At 39.6% G+C, this 16,135-nt stretch overlaps 1 protein-coding gene across 1 annotated transcript; it reads right to left on the reverse strand.

The window, feature by feature from the left end:
- Positions 1 to 647: 647 nt before the first annotated feature.
- On the reverse strand, positions 648 to 14,098 carry LOC102712482 (putative disease resistance protein RGA1). Its single transcript, XM_040528644.1, has 6 exons — positions 13,703 to 14,098; positions 12,959 to 12,974; positions 9,256 to 9,281; positions 7,425 to 8,558; positions 2,730 to 5,531; positions 648 to 2,017 (listed from the first exon to the last, which is right to left on the reverse strand). The coding sequence occupies exons 1-6, from the start codon at positions 13,988 to 13,990 to the stop codon at positions 2,006 to 2,008; spliced, it is 4,278 nt and encodes a 1,425-aa protein (XP_040384578.1). The 5' UTR covers positions 13,991 to 14,098; the 3' UTR covers positions 648 to 2,005.
- Between the last annotated feature and the right edge of the window lie 2,037 nt (positions 14,099 to 16,135).

Consider the following 16,135-nt stretch of genomic DNA (forward strand, 5'->3'; position numbering starts at 1 on the left):
ATCAGGCAGGGATAGGGTGGTGCGGCCACCTCTAGTTTTGGTTAAACGGTTATATTAGGCAAGGATCTTCCCTAATAGGTTTGTTTCCTATTCTCGTGGACATTCTTGCCTATATGTACTTGAGCCTTTGCTTCCCTTTAATCAATCAATCTTTCCTGAGCTATCTGCTTTCATGTCACTTGTTTACCCATTAGGTTGATACCTTCAACATCCTTCATAGCTATGTTGGCTTAAGGCACACCCCACCCTCTACCACGACCTCCGCTACAACCTCCACGGTTACCTCCTCTACAACCACGGTTTTCTCTAAAGCCACCACAATTTCCACCAAATCCACCATACCCTCCTCGCGTTGATCCCCAACCACCACTACTTCTGAGAGTGGGACAATTGTATCTCACATGACGCACCTGCCCACAATTGTAGCATTCCCTATCATTAGCTGCAATTTATGTTGATCTCACAAGATTTGCACCCCTCATTAGTTCAACCTCATCTCCTCCTACACCATGGCTGAAATGGCCTCTAAGTGGTAGGCAAAGTAGCCTGGTGAAACACAGTAACTCTTATATCCACAAACTCCTTGTTCAGCCCCTTTGAGAAATGAATGACTCTTCGTCATTGCAACTATTTATTTCCAATCACAATATCTTCATCATACTTCAATTCTAGGGGATCATAATGATCTAGATATGCCCACAACTGTTGCAACTCGCTAGCATACTCTTGAACTGTTCTCCCTTGTTTCAAAGTATGTACCTTGTTCTGAGCCTCAACCATTACCATTACATCTACCTCTCATGAATACATGTTGTTCAATGTTTTCCATATAACTACTGCAGTCTGAATGGTTTCTAGCATTCGAGCAATAGATGGAGCCACTGAAGTCATCAACCATGACACCACAGTTGAATTTGTAGTATTCCATACCCTTCAAGTTGAACTTTCCTTAACAGTATGCTCTTCACAATCCTCCTATAAAAATGATCCACCCCTTTTGCCCTCAAGATTAGTTGAGCACTCCTTGACCAACTCAAATAATTTTTACTTTCTTCCAATCTCAATTCATTTGGCACCAACTCTAGTTTCAATTCAGTTGATCCTCCACCTCTAGTACTCAATATTCCTAGCTTTACTAAACCCTCCAACAAACCTTACATCTCATCCTCTGTGACAAGGGATGATGAAGCAATCGCTACATTTTCCAGACTTCCCACAACATCTTTCTCTCATTTGGTAGGATCCATTTCTTCCTCAGAAGACCAGGATTCAAACCCCTATATTACCAACACAACAAAAAACAAAACACTCACCTCAAGCTAACACCTCTCACAACCTTCCTGGCTAACTACACATTCCAGCAGCCACACCACACAGCAGTAGCAAGAGAAAGGTGTGCTTCCTCCTCTCCTGCCCCCACACACAGCAATAGCAACAATTTACTCCTCTCCTCCATAAAAATCAGCAACCAACAACCTTCTAATCAGCAGCAGCAGTGAGCACCTCCCCCACACAGAGCAGCAGCAATAACTTTCTCCTCATTTCCCCCATGCGTTGTGAGGGTGCACAGCCCCCTTGAGCACCCCCAAGATGACAAGCCTTAGCTATGGCTATGGATGGAGGGAAGGGAAGGGATTGGGAGGCGGAATGAGGCTAGGGTTTGGCTCTGATATCATCTTGTTTGATTTGGGGAAATTTTTCAGGGGTGTGTTGCTTCTCCTGCACACCCCCTCCTTCTCTATATTATTCTCTGAACATTTTACAAATAGGTCTGAGTCATAACACATATTTACACCAACACATTTCATAAATTTATTTGTCTGCCTGGTAAATTACTATTTTAGAAAACATCAAAACATGCCACCCTTCATAAACAATACCACAAAGATGACAATATTTAAAACCTTCCATGGTTGTCCGTGCACCACATCTCCTTGAGAATTGGCCACATAAAATCCTGTACTCCACGAGGCCTTCGTTTGCAACCTGGTGTGGAATGGAGATGCTACCAGAAACGCTGTAATATAATGCAAGTATTACCATGATTTTACTTGCATGAATAAACATAAGATATGTAAGATGATGTGATGCATCAACTTTATATTACATAGAAAGAAAAATAATGTTGTTATGTATGGTAGAATTGGTATCAATATTGTAAAGTCATAATCTAACGGACCGTTCAAGTGTGCATGTTTTTGGCAGATTGTGCCTAGTTTTACATTAGCACACTTCTCAAACTATTAATTGGTGAGTTTTTACAAAAAAATCATTCTATAAAAAAGTTCCTTGAAAAATCAAATGAATTTGTTTTTCTCGTCGAAATAATTTAAACTAAATTAATCATGTGCTTATGGCTCGCTTCGTTTTGTGTGTTTTTTTCCTCCTTCATCCTACTCTCTCAAACACACCCTAAGATGAATGTAAGTTCATATCTAATACTCCATCCGTTTCATATTGTTAGAATTTCTAGCCTTACATAAATTTATCTATTAATGAATATATATAATTTACATATATGTCTAGATTTATTAGCATTCATATGAATCCAGATAATACTAGAAAGTCTTAGATGGAATATTTTACATAAAGCACTAGCTACTAGTATCCTCACAAAAGAATCCTCTTGGGTGGTGCAGGGACTAAATAAATTACACAACTTCATGACAGAATGTAATAGGTACAGAACAAGAACACTAATATGAAGATGGGTTTGGCAGGATACGTACTTTTCTTTCTATGTGAGCCAGCTTCATCACGTTCTCATCTGATGCACACCACGACTTCAGTTCAGGACAGGCTGCAATATCTAGAATGAAGAGGTTAGTAAGGTGGCGTATGCTCTCCGGCAAAAACTTGATGCCCCCACAGTTCCAGATACTAAGTTCAGTGAGCGCAGTAAGGTTCCCCAACCCTTCTGGGAGATGTACAATGCTTCCGCAATAACTCAAATGCAGCGAACGGAGAGAGCGCAGTCGCATGGTACCATGTAAATTAGTTAGCTTTGGACAGTGTGAGATCCCTAAATCTTGGAGAGACGTGAGAACGCCCAACCATTGTGGCAGTGTTTCTATGGTCTCACATGAGGTCAAATAAAGCGACTGTAATGAAGTCAGCTGCGCGATGCTCTCCTGTGATGCCTTTAGCTCCGGATATTTGCTACTTATCCACAGCTGCTGAAGTGATGTTAGCTCACCCAACCATTTTGGCAGCTCTGCTTCATAGTTACCATGTAGAGTCAAATATCGCAGGGAGGATAATTCCTGACTGATCTCTGGTGAGCTGGTCAAATCGTTGCAACTGTTTATGCTTAAACTAGGCAGTGACGGGAGGTGGTGAAGCAATCTCCACTGATGCAAAGGAACCTTGCAGAAAATAACCACGAGATAAGAAACTGGACATGAGATGGTGGAATCAGCAGAGGATCTTGTCTCTCTCTCCCCCCATGATAATATTGCATTGTCACTGCTCCAAATATCCCACTTAACAGCTCTAGGAGGGCAGGGCTTCAGCCTCAACTTTGGGCAATCACGTGTTTCCAATACCTGAAGGTTAGGGAACATGAACTGATTCACAAAACTCTCACCACAGGAGTATGTTGTGCTCCACTCTTCCAGGTTCTCCATGTCTGATAGAATAAATTTCCTTAGGCTAGGAAATGATCTTGCCCCACCGCACAGGTCTGCATCAATTTTCTTAATGGCGGGCATTTTTTGAAGGACCAACTCCTGTAGGTTGGGTAATTGACCAAGTGGAGGTAGGTTTTCGCACATTATCAAGTCCACCATCTTAATTTCAACAAGATTAGGGAGATAAGAGGAAATGCCAATTAACCAACCTGGAAAACTTGTACTGTTATAACCTCGTATTTCAAAGTGCTCCAAAGTACTGGATGGCAGCAGCTCTTTCAGCACCTCCATGTCCTCCGCATATCTTCTAGAACCAGTAGTCCATTGAAGTTTCAATTTTAAGATCCTTTGTTTTTGCAACAACTTTATTATTTGTGCATCTTTGGCAAACTTTACATTTTCAAGGTTATTTATTTCCAACTCAGCGGGATTGGCATCCTGAAGCTGAACAAGATTGCTGCTAGATTCACCATCACCAGCTTGAACCATAAAGTGTGGCAATAAGATTGAATTGTCATTGAACCGAGAAAGCCTAAACCTATCAAGCTTCCAGCAGTTCATAACAATTAGAAATTTTAGACTATCAATTGTAGCTATACTTTCGGGTACCCTCTCCAATCTGCTGCAGCCTGAAAGGTCCAGCGTATGTAGCTTTCGGAGGCTACCAAGACTTTCAGGCAAACTAGAAAGACTGATATTTTTAGACAAATCTAGATGCTCTAGATTGGCCAAATTACTGATGAATTCAACAGATGTTTGATTTTCACCAGCTGATTTGCGATCAAAGATAGCATCGAGGCACATTGATAAATTTAAATACCGGAGTTCAGTAAGATTTCTTATAACTTCTGGTAGCCCTTTGAGATGCAACTGATTGCCATAACAGCAAGACGACAAATTCAGGTACTGGAGTTTGGTAAGGCCGTGCAAAGCTTCTGCAATTCGCCCAACACGATAACATTTAGAGAAATCCAGATGAACCAAATTTCTGAGGTTCCCAAACGACTTCGGCAATTCATCAATTCCACGACACCCTGACAAGTTTAAATATTTGAGTTCAGTGAAGCATCCCAAAGCTTCAGGGAGCTTTCCAATATACGAGAGTTCTGAAGATAAGTTCAAGTATTCAAGTTTAGTAAGGGTGCTCAACACTTCTGTAGTTGGAAGCCCGTCAAGATATGAGCTGCATGACAAGTTCAAATATTGCAGTCCCACGAGCTTACCCAAATTTTGGGGAAGTTCTCCAATTTTTCTGCAGTATGATAAGTTCAAATATTGCAGTTGCGTAAGGCTCCCCAGGGATTCTGAAACACCACTAACCTCAGAACAATTTGACAAATTTAGATGTGCTAATTTCTTGAGCTTCCCAAATGATATTGGCAGTTCTCCTATTTGCGAACACCACGACAAATCAAGATGCATCAGACATTCCATTCTTCCAATTGACTTTGGCAAGACAAGAACTCTCTGAGATCTGGAAAGGTTAAGATAGCTTAATTTTGAGAGCTTGGTGATGCACTTGGTGATTGTTTGATCCTTAATATCGGGGGCTTTTAGGTACCTCAACTGCTTCATTTGACCAATAGAATCTGGCAACTTATGTACATAACATTCGCTTAAATCAAGAACTCGTAGGCACGTAGCGGATGAAAATGCAGTACCACGAGGCACAATTTTAGCACAGTCCAAAAAATGTAGAGCCCTTATCTTGTTAGGTGTGGTAGTCAATAATTCTAATGGCTTGCTACAATCTTCGAGCAAAGCATAGCGGCAGTTGGTTCCTGCAATATTGCCTTCTTTCCTAGAGTACAAAACTTCATCCACCATGATTGATCTTGCAACTTCATGCACCAAGTCATGCATAGTAAACAATGTAACATCTTCATAATGCAGTCCAACTGTCTGCAGGAAAAGCATCTTATAAAGCACTACGACAAGTATTGGCAACAATGGATTCCCAAAAAAAAAAAACATCCAGATCAATATGCAGTAACTTGGACTAGAAGGGAAGTTTGTGGGGAAAATTTAACATAAAATAATTTGCAGGAACACTTTGTGGCCTATGAGATAAGTAGTTTAACTCATATTAGAAATTGATTAATAGCAGCACAATGTAATGCTTTAGATTTGAACAAACAGACATGACTTAAACTTTTGAATAATCTAAAGAGGTCAAAAGTCCAATTATACAATACACTAGAGTTGATAATCAATAGCATAAAGTCCCGCTAGAAAGGTTATTTTCATCATAGAGTATAACGCTTTATTATGATTTCCTACATAATGCCACATAGACCATGTATGTTGATTTTAGAAAATAATCACAAGATATGAATAACCTCTTTCTAACAATTCCATCAGGACCAGATATGGTATTCTTTAGGGATAAAACTTGGTTGACACAAAATTCTAGGAGTTAATGAAAAATATATTCATCATATTATATCATGGAAATGAGCTTGCATGTGCTATGTACTCAGCATGAAATTATGAACCAAGTAGAATGCAAGGATGGTGACAAAAGATTAGGCAGAGATAGCATTCTTTAGTGTAATTGGATAATCCCAATAGCTCTGTACTATGATTGTGAGCTCAGCATGATAACAAGACACCACAGAGGGTCCAGTAGTTGACTAAAGCTCTGGATAATGCAGTAGATTAAGGACTGGTGAATCTCTGATTTGATCCAACCGCTGCTTGAAGGAAGGACATGATAAAGCCTGATTGCTAGTTCGGCCGGACAAGGTGGAGGGAGTAATGGTCAGCGCATAATGTGTGCCGAAGTAATCCAACCAGGATCATCTGATGCTGGTAATAATGAACATCTGGCAATAATGACTATGTGGCTGCAAGTATGAAACAAAATGTGCAGGCCTACAGCAGGCTAGGGAGTCTAGTTCCTGGTCTGACCACATCAAGGCATTGGGACCAGCAACGATGGTGGCACAAGGTGACGCCATTGGCGAGTTCAACAGCCCGACTAGCTAGGTCCTGAGCATGCTGATTACTGTATCACCGGTTACTCTAGGGACCTTCTCATAATCAAGAATAAACATAAAGTGGACAAAGATATAGCTCTGTTCTCCTTGCTTTATTGCATATGATAGATGTCAAATGTGTAGAGCCAAAGGTGGACAAGGGAGCTCTGCACTTACCAAAAGGATGTGCAATCAAATTTGTTAGTTCTATGCGCAACTGCGCATTGGCCAACTGCCACACTGTGGTCGCTGTATTTAACAACAATCAAATCTGAAAAATAATATGTTTCACTTAGGTACTGGTATGTATGTTAAGTGTATAAAGGCCCATCTCCTATATAGGCCCATATGGCCCATGAGGCTCTCTATATATGGCTGTCTGCTCTAATGGAGGATCATTCCTCTCAGAAGATCATTTCTCTCAGATCCCCAAGGTTAGTAACAATGTATAGTGGTGAATAATAGTATTACACAATGGAGCTGAAGCAATTAGATTGCTACGATTTCTAGTTTTATTAAATAATAACTAAAATCCTGAGAATGGCGAGGGTTTACACTACATTTATATCAAGAAATGTTTTTCTATGGCAGTGATCAAGCAAAAGTGGTAGCTAGAATTGATCCAAATGTGATCTAACAATAAATGGTACATAATCCAGTAAGTAGGAGTGATCCCTCTATAAAAGAACTTTTGTGGGTTGAAATGTATTGTCAATGCAATGTGTCTTCATGACAAAAAAATCCCTTTGTGACAGCCACTGGAACTGCCTAAAATAAAGAATTATAATCGTTCAGTTTTTAGATGTAAGATACTCACTGAAGGCGCCTTTGAATGCTGAAGAAAGGACATCCCCAACAGCTGTGAAATATAATTCTTACTGAGCTGCCTCACAGAGAATATATCAGATGGTTCAATCAAATCAAGAGCAATCCATTGTTGAATTAAATCATCCTGAACTATCTTGTAACCTTTGGGAAAGATAGCACAGTAAGCAAAGCACAACCTCAAATATGGCAACATATTGCTGTAGCTTAAAAGTAAGGATGCAAGCACATTGTGGTGTGGCAAAGATCTACCCTTTGAAGTAGATTTACTCCAGATATCACTGTTTCTCACTGATACCCATTCATCAGATGTCATGGACTGTAATATGTATCCAAGGGATTGGGCTGCTAAAGCCACACCTCCACACTTCTTTGCAATGTCCCTTCCTATCGGCTCCAACTGTCTTTTGTCATCCCTATCATTGAATGCACTTTTTTGTTTTATTATTTTCCAGCACATGTTGTCTGTTAAGGGCTCCAGCTTGTATGGCTGAACTGTGCAAATTTTCTTGGCAATGCCTTCATCGCGAGTGGTTACTATAACAATGATATCGCTGTTCTCACCAGCCTTAAGCATAAGCTTCAATTCATCTAACTCAGATCCACCTTTCTCCCATAAGTCATCTAGAACCACCAGAACCTTCCTACCTGCAAGCAGCTCTTCAAGTCGTCTGTTTATCATCTGCTTTTCAGTCATCATGTTCTCATGACCAGAAATTTGTGAAATTATAGAGTTGCAAATTTTATTCAAGTCAAATGTCTGCGAAATATAGACCCATGCCTGAAAATAGTCTTTGAAACCAGTGTCGTTGAAAACCAATTTTGCCAAGGTTGTCTTGCCTATCCCTCCGATACCATATATCGGAAGGATTGTGGTGCCTTGCCAAGTGCTGGCTTCTGATAGAATTGTTATTACTTTTTGTTTCTCCTTGGTTCTTCCTACTATGAATGCTTCTTCCACTTTGGACGCAGATGCACGTGGGTCAGTAACTTGCTGTACATTGCAGCTAACACTTTCTGTTAATCCAAAATCCTTGTGTAAATTAGTGATCTTCACCAATTTCGTTCTCATCATCTTCATCTTATTAGCCATTATAATCTTAGGAATAACTGGCATACAAACAATCTGCAAGACATATCGTATTAATTATCAGTTATCTGAAAAATAAGGACAATTCTAACAATCTGAAATGTAACAACACATCCCAGCTTAATACGGTGGTATATAATAGCATATTTTAATATTCACAATGTTTCCGGTCAACAACAACCGTAGAAGAAGGAAAACATATTATAGATGAAATCAAGGACTGATAGTCTCACATATAGTTATTACCCACTCCATCCTAAAATAAGCTAAGTTCAAATTTGAACTAGAAAGATAAACTTATTTTGGAATGGACTGAGTATTTCAAATTTTCAGTATTGGTGGATGGCTATGGCCTCTAATTAATGTATTATGGGGGAATCAGAGTACCAAATTCTCCCTTAAGAAACAGTTCAGAGTCAATCCTAGTGTTTATACACCACAAGGAATTGTTTCACTGCATGAGGCAGATAGAAATTCAGTCCCTTACAGGGAAAAACTGACTGCATTATATTCAAAACGAGTTTGATGGTAGCAACGGCAAGCAAGAAGAGTACAATTGGTGTCAAGGGAATAACTGTGAAATATCCCTATTAGCAAATCAAACATGTTGCAATTTTAAGAAATTAACAAAAAGAAAAAATTACACGCAAGCTTTACGTACACTCCTACGTAAGAATGATAGGGTATTAAGAAAATGTAATGCAACTTAATAGTGTAATCCAATCATGTAAACTAAGAAAAACAAATAAAGAAGGAAACCTCTCAAAATTTCATAATTATTACTCCCTTTGTTTTATAATGTGAGACTTTCTAGTTTTGTCTACATTCATATAGATACTAATGAATCTAGACACGTATGCAAACTATATACATTGATCCATATATAAATCTAGACAAGGCTAGAGTCTTACTATATCAAACAGAGGTCAGAGGGAGTATTTCAGAAATAAATAATCTAAGTTTAAGAATCATTTACTCTCTATGTCAAGTATAACTTGTTAGTTGTTATTTCACACTAGTTACATGCTCGCGCTTCGCAACGGAACTATATTTATCAAGGAAATAGTTAGCTCAAAGCATAAATTTCATTTCCAAAATATCAACAAGAAATAAGCTTTAGAAATAATAAGTAAAACATGGGTCAAGTTAATTTTAATACTTTTGAAAATAAATTATGTGTTGAGTCGGAAATAGTAAATTGTAGTCAATATACAATTGATATGGAAAACATATGTTGTATCAGAACGTTTATATTGAGAATACTAAATTGTGTTCAACATCATAAACAAATTAAATAAAATTAATGCTAATTGTTTGTATTTAAAATAAAGTTAAATTGTGTTACTTCTTTACTGACAATAGTGGAGGAGGAGAAGAGAATCCGATGGCTAGCAATCCAGAAAAAGGGAAAATAAATAACACCCAAATGGCTAGCAATGCAGAAAACAGGATCGAATTGTACAACCTCTTCCTTGATAGCAAAGTGCCTAATCCATTGAGCTACGGTCTCATCTTGTACTCTCCTGAGTGTGAGTTATATTGATATTCAGTCTAACAGGCGGCGGAAGCAAATTACATGAGCGAGGGGAAACAGACGACGGTAGCATTGTTCCCTTTTCTAAAAGTAGTAAAAAATAGTAGATATCTGATAGCTCCTCAGCCTGAACCATAATTCAGAGATTCAAATGCAGCAGTTTGAAATGGCACTTAAGGAGCTCAATTTCAGTAAAGTCCCCATACTGCAGTAATGTAGTCAGTGGGTAAGAAACACAAGCACACATACAGAGTATATATGTGAATTGTGAAATTGATGTTCTTATTGTTTTGAAAGCAACAAAAAATGCACATTCCTGGAAAATCTGCTAAGAGTAAGATAATTTATTTCTCTGGCCCTTTTTCCCCAGCGAAGGACACATTTCACAAAGGGCATCCCAAAATCCTAACAACGGTTACATCCTTTACCGGATTAAATAGGCATGACAATCAACTGCACATATCTTCAGATTTCATGGAAGGCCCAAAGCAGCTGATAGACACTCAAACCACCATAATTGCACAAAAGGATGGACAAAATCAGTCCAGGATCTGAAATTAAGCGCCTACAGACATAATATAACAGTGCATGATCCTTTACTAATGCTAGAAACCCCATTCTCTCTATTCACAATAGATTATATCAGCAACAGAATATGAAGAGGAATAACCAACCAGCTGCACCTGCACACACTCTTACGCTGAAACGAAAACCATGCTTCATGCATCAAAACGAAATCCAGCAAGAAACCAACCAACCACCTCGCGTGCCGCCACTAACTCACACAGTTTCCCTCCCGAGCGCCACCTCCTCCCCGTCGTCACTACTCACCGGCAGCAGCAAGGTTCCTCCAGCGAAAGGACAATGGTGCCGGCGAGACTGGTTTGTACCTCCGTCCGACTCGTCCTCGTTTGTTTGTTCGTGATGCGATCAAATTCAAGCATTCCCAGAGAATCTGGGAAAGCAGCTGAGAGCAGAGGAGATGAAGAAATCCCAGAAAATCAGGACGCCCAGCTTGCCTTCTTGAGTTCATGAACCCAACTGGCAGCTGGAGCAAGTCGACCGGGGATGTGGCATCCACCCGCAAATCCAGCGTCCCGGAGCTTGAGGCAGGTGAATCCTCAAGCAGGGGCCTTGATCCGGAGCGGTTTCCAATGGATCCACTGGATCTTCGGAGGCCTGCCCTGAGAAAGATGCCGGATCTGGTGAACTCACCGGTGGACGCTGGGGCTACAGCTGCGCCTGGCAGCAGGGCCGTGCATGTCCGTGCATACCCCCGATGCTCATCTCTTCCACTCCGTCCTATCCTTCGTCTCCCTCGCCTCCTGGTTGCCGCTCCTCCTCTCCGCCTCCACCTCATCCATCCGCGGCGGGGACGTCGGCGCCGGCGGGGGTGGGGGTAATTTTTTGGAATGTCAGCCGAATTTATAGCCATCATATTGGACACTTGTCAGCATCCAGCACCTCTCCTCCCATGAGAGTTGTGCGTGCCTCGCGTGATCGCGCTTCTGCTCACCTTGCTGAATCATTTGTCGGCTTCATTTGCTGACTTGTAGGAGTAGGGTTTCGATTTGCACTGCCATTTGCTGAAGAGTTTGGTGTACATAAGTTCTTGATCACAAAAGGTATAATTAGATGAATCAAACATGTTGACATTTTCTTTTGGAAAATCTCACGGTTTATTCAAATATATAAAAGAGAAGTTCAGACTGATACCAAAGCCATGTGTCTAGAGAGTGTGCCATTAAATATTCATGTGTTGTTACTCACAAGAAAAGGCTAGTTCTACTGTATGGGGGTGTGAGCCATTGCATTGGAAATAACAGCAAGTAATTATCTCTTTTCGAACAAATTGTACTAAATCACTATGGCGCTACCTGTCCATGTCTAAAGTCTAAACAAATTGCAATCAAATATAAAACATGCTTAACCTTAAAACAGAAAAATAATGGAAGCCTTACCTTCTTCAAACATGAAAACCACGTACATTGGATTAGCTATGCTTTGCTAAAACATAGCCCTGCACTTTTCGTCATCATCAATTAGTGGGTATAGGAGGTTTCTTCGGGCCTACGACAGTGGTGAATTATTGATTCTACAATAATTAGAGCTGATAAATTCAAGTATCAGCTAACAAGACAGGATTCATGCATGTTTAGCAACAGATGGAACTACGAAATTCACAAAACTAGGCATTTCCAGTAGCTTACAAAACTAGACATGATTAGTAGCTGACAAAACTACAAAATTTACAAAACTAGCCATTTCTAGTAGCAGTTTGCTTGGAGGTTTTCTAACAAAACTAATGCCTAGTGCAAGAAATTTGCAAACAAAACTAAGCTCTATTAGCTGATAAGGTGCTAAAAAACTGACAAAACTAAAGCATGTTGCCATAAATTTGATAACAAAACTCCAAACAAAAAAAAAACTAACAAAACCAGGTACCGCTAGTACGAATTCCCTTCGTTTTTGAATTAACAAAATCAGAGAGATATAAGTACTGAAATTCCAAACAAAAAAACACATCATCCAGCTCTCATCCTAGTACGACATCAATTGATCTGGCTAGCTACCAAAAGAATTTGTCAACAAAATCAACCTTAACGAGTTGTTCCAGAAGGGGCTCACAGGGCAAATCTCCATATATACAAACATTAGTGACAGCCGAGGAAGACACTCGTTGCTTCATGGACTACCGAGCAACGGCGAAAGGCTCCTTGGATCCCTTACCGACCGCTGCAGAAAGCTATCATAAACTCATCGTATCACAGCTGTGCGCTGAGTTTGCCGTAGCCACTTCTCCCTGCACAAAACAGGTCTAAACCCAAACTAACAGTGGGCCCGATAAAATTTGCGTATATCTTGAAGCTGATCTGATGGCCAAGAATTCGGCTGACGAAACAAAATTTTTCAGCCGGCTGTTGTGTAGCAATTCCTTTTTTTTTGTGTGTGTGCATCGCATTCGTCTTTTTTTTTTTTGACTTGTGCGACGATTATTTTTTCGGCGGGGGACGGACGAAGTAGTAAAGAAATACCAAATTATCAATTCTATTGAATAAAAAGTTGACTAAAACGAATGTGTATTCGTATGTATACAATTTGATTGTTCTTAAAATACATATGAATATAAATATGAAATTACATTTAAAAATATAAATATAACCAATATACATATACATTAATATTTCATCAAAAAATTAATAACCAATGTACTCAACAAAAAACTAAATTTAAGTATTTAAAATATCAATAACAATAGCTCGCACAGCTTGATGGCTAGTGCCGAAAAATTGGTATGCCAAAATTCGGTCGTTGATTTAGTTTGAGCAAACAATTAGCATTGTCAAACTATTTGGCATCCCTTTCACTACAATACGAATCAAATCCTATGTAATCTTAGCAGAAAAATTTGGCAACACAATCCAAACAACCACCTTGCCAAAATTTGGCAAGGCAAGGTTGATCAAGAACCAAGCAAACCCTATTAGGCATTAGCTAATCATCAGAGATGCACGCAAGGTTGACTAGTACTACAAGTAGTGAACTAGTGAAGTGCATACGTACATATGCTCTCCGTCCTAACATAAATATAATTCTCCGGTTAATTTAACTAATGAACATATGGGACGGAGGTAATACGAGATACCGTGGCCGCTGCCGGATTTGTCCTTGCCTCGACCTCGTCGAGCATGTCGGCGATGTCGTAGGAGCAGTGCTTGAGCCGCTGCAGCCAGAGCCGCACCGATTCCCTGTCGATGGACTGCCTCTCTGCGTCGTTGAGCAGCGCCTCCACGGATTCGAGCGTCATCTTCATCTCCCGCAGGTCGCTGTGGAAGTTCGAGTGCAGCAGGATCTGGCCGCCGATGGCGGAGCCCATCTTTTGGGCGGCCAACTTGAGGACGGCGGAGGCGAGCAGCCCTCCGACTTCCGCCATGGCTACTCCCCTACTAGCTCGCGTCTCGAGACCTCCCGACCTTGGCCAAGCTTACCTACCAACCCGCTTCGGGATGATGAGATCGGTAGTGGCCGTCTGGTCAATGGTGAGCTGAAACAACCAGCGTGGAAGTTTGTCCCTGCAAGCAACCCGTGACTCTACCACCCACTGCCATCACGATGGAATACTGTCATGCCAAGCTAATTGCCGTTTGCCGTTAGCACATCAGATGTTTGAAGTTAATTATAAATATTAAATAAAGGCTATTTTATTAGATAATTTTTTTAAGTCTAATTAATCCATGATTAGCAAATGTTACTGTAGCATCGTATTCACTAATTATGAACTAATTAGGCTGCCAGTATGAGGTGGGTTTTATTAATAGTCTATATTTAATGTTTCTAATTAGTTTTTAAACATTTAATGTGATAGGGACTAAAAATTCAGGGGAACAAACACCCCCTAATTAATCTACTCAACCACGTTCGAGTAAGCCTGCCAGTGGATTTCAATCAATCGAAATCCACTCCCATCTATCTTTTTATCAAGGCCATGTTCAGCAAGTCCCCATAAGTTATATTATCTCCTTGTTTTTCGCGCGTACGTTTTTTAACTGCTAGACAGTGTATTCTTTCTTAAAAAAATATAGAAAAATTATTTTTAAAAATCATATTAATCTATTTTATATTGTTTTAATAATTAATAATGTACTAATCTATTACTACGTTTTCTGTGCCAGATAACTAACCCACCCCACCCCTTCTACTAAACATGTCCCAAGTAGTCTATCAAACCAACTTACACTAATTATTCTTCATTACTGTCTAATTCATACCAATCAAACTTTGATTTTTGCTCGATCAGCGCCAAACCATTTAGTTAAAATAGATCCAATGTACTCTAGTAGAATGGATGTACTCATTTAGTATGTATAAACCCGGATCTAAAAATTTTAAAACTCATGTTCACACAACACAAATTTATCAAATTTGACTAAAATTTGGTGGAATGATTTATTATGTATAAGAGCAACTTTGTGTAAATTTTGATCAACTTCTATATGTAGGTCCCACATACGTTTATTCTCTTATCCATTAGCTACCCAATTAAAGGATCCAATCCATTTGCCTTCAGCGGGCCAAATCTATTTAGAACATAAAATCATCTAACCAAATCTAATCCATATCAATTCTTTGTCTCTATAACCTAATCCAATCCAATCCAATCCACACCATTTGAAGTAGCGATCCATTTGAACCCAAATAAAGACAATCCCCGAATTAAAAACCAGCCAATTTAATCCATATATACCCAACCCATTAGCAGGCGTACGTTCAAGTGGAATGTGGACCCATACCATATACCTATTTCTTTTTTAAAGAGACTAATGGAATATTATCATGGCATGCACGGCGCACCGAGGAGGAAAAGCACTAAGGATAATGGATGTTATGTTGTTTGGACCGGGCAAGCTTTTACTGGATTCTTCAAATTGCTGTATAGGAGATGACCTATTGTCGTCGGGTATTGTTCCGGTCCAACAAAAATTATCTTCATGTATCGGTACCGCAAAGTATCAAATCGATTCTCATTACTAGATCTAGCTGAGTAGGATGTGCACTGTTAGATCTAACTATCAGAAACAATTTAACTATCAGAAACAATTTAGTATCTTAATGTATTTTTTGTTGGATTGAAATAAATCTCTTAGCGCCAAGTTCCCTTGCTGCCTTCAACATCGGTCGATTGAAGATGGATCAGTTACCAGTGCCGCCGCGAATCAACTACCACTACCATGTCCAGAATTCCAATCCATCGTTGGTTGGGAAAGAACCATGTATACCGATGGACAGCCGGTTCGGGATAAATTTTCGATATACATGTGGTCGGTATTTCAAGTTTTGTCGATCAATTGTCGGTCGGTAGTTGTTTAAACTTTTAGCAATAAACTGTCGGCTGGTAATAATAAACTTTAGGGACAAAAGGTCAGTTGGAAAAAATCGACAACACTTGGTTGGCCCAGATCAAATTTTGTGAGGGGATGCAACGAGGATTTTTTTTATTTTTAATGTTATTTAATAAATAATTTACAAAACTATATTTTTATTTCAACTACTTTCTCCATGCACTCATTTATGCAATGTG

Source organism: Oryza brachyantha, chromosome 11 (assembly GCF_000231095.2).
Source record: "Oryza brachyantha chromosome 11, ObraRS2, whole genome shotgun sequence".
NCBI lineage: Eukaryota > Viridiplantae > Streptophyta > Magnoliopsida > Poales > Poaceae > Oryza > Oryza brachyantha.

What these genes read in the sequence shown, in the direction of transcription:
- LOC102712482 (XM_040528644.1), bottom strand. Translation starts at nt 13,990, where the DNA reads ATGGCGGAAGTCGGAGGGCTGCTCGCCTCCGCCGTCCTCAAGTTGGCC. An exon ending in TTCTTTATTTGTTTTTCTTA is followed by an intron (nt 8,559 to 9,255) that starts GTTTACATGATT and finishes TATGTCTTGCAG; the next exon opens with ATTGTTTGTATGCCAGTTAT. An exon ending in AGCATTCAAAGGCGCCTTCA is followed by an intron (nt 5,532 to 7,424) that starts GTGAGTATCTTA and finishes CTTTTCCTGCAG; the next exon opens with ACAGTTGGACTGCATTATGA.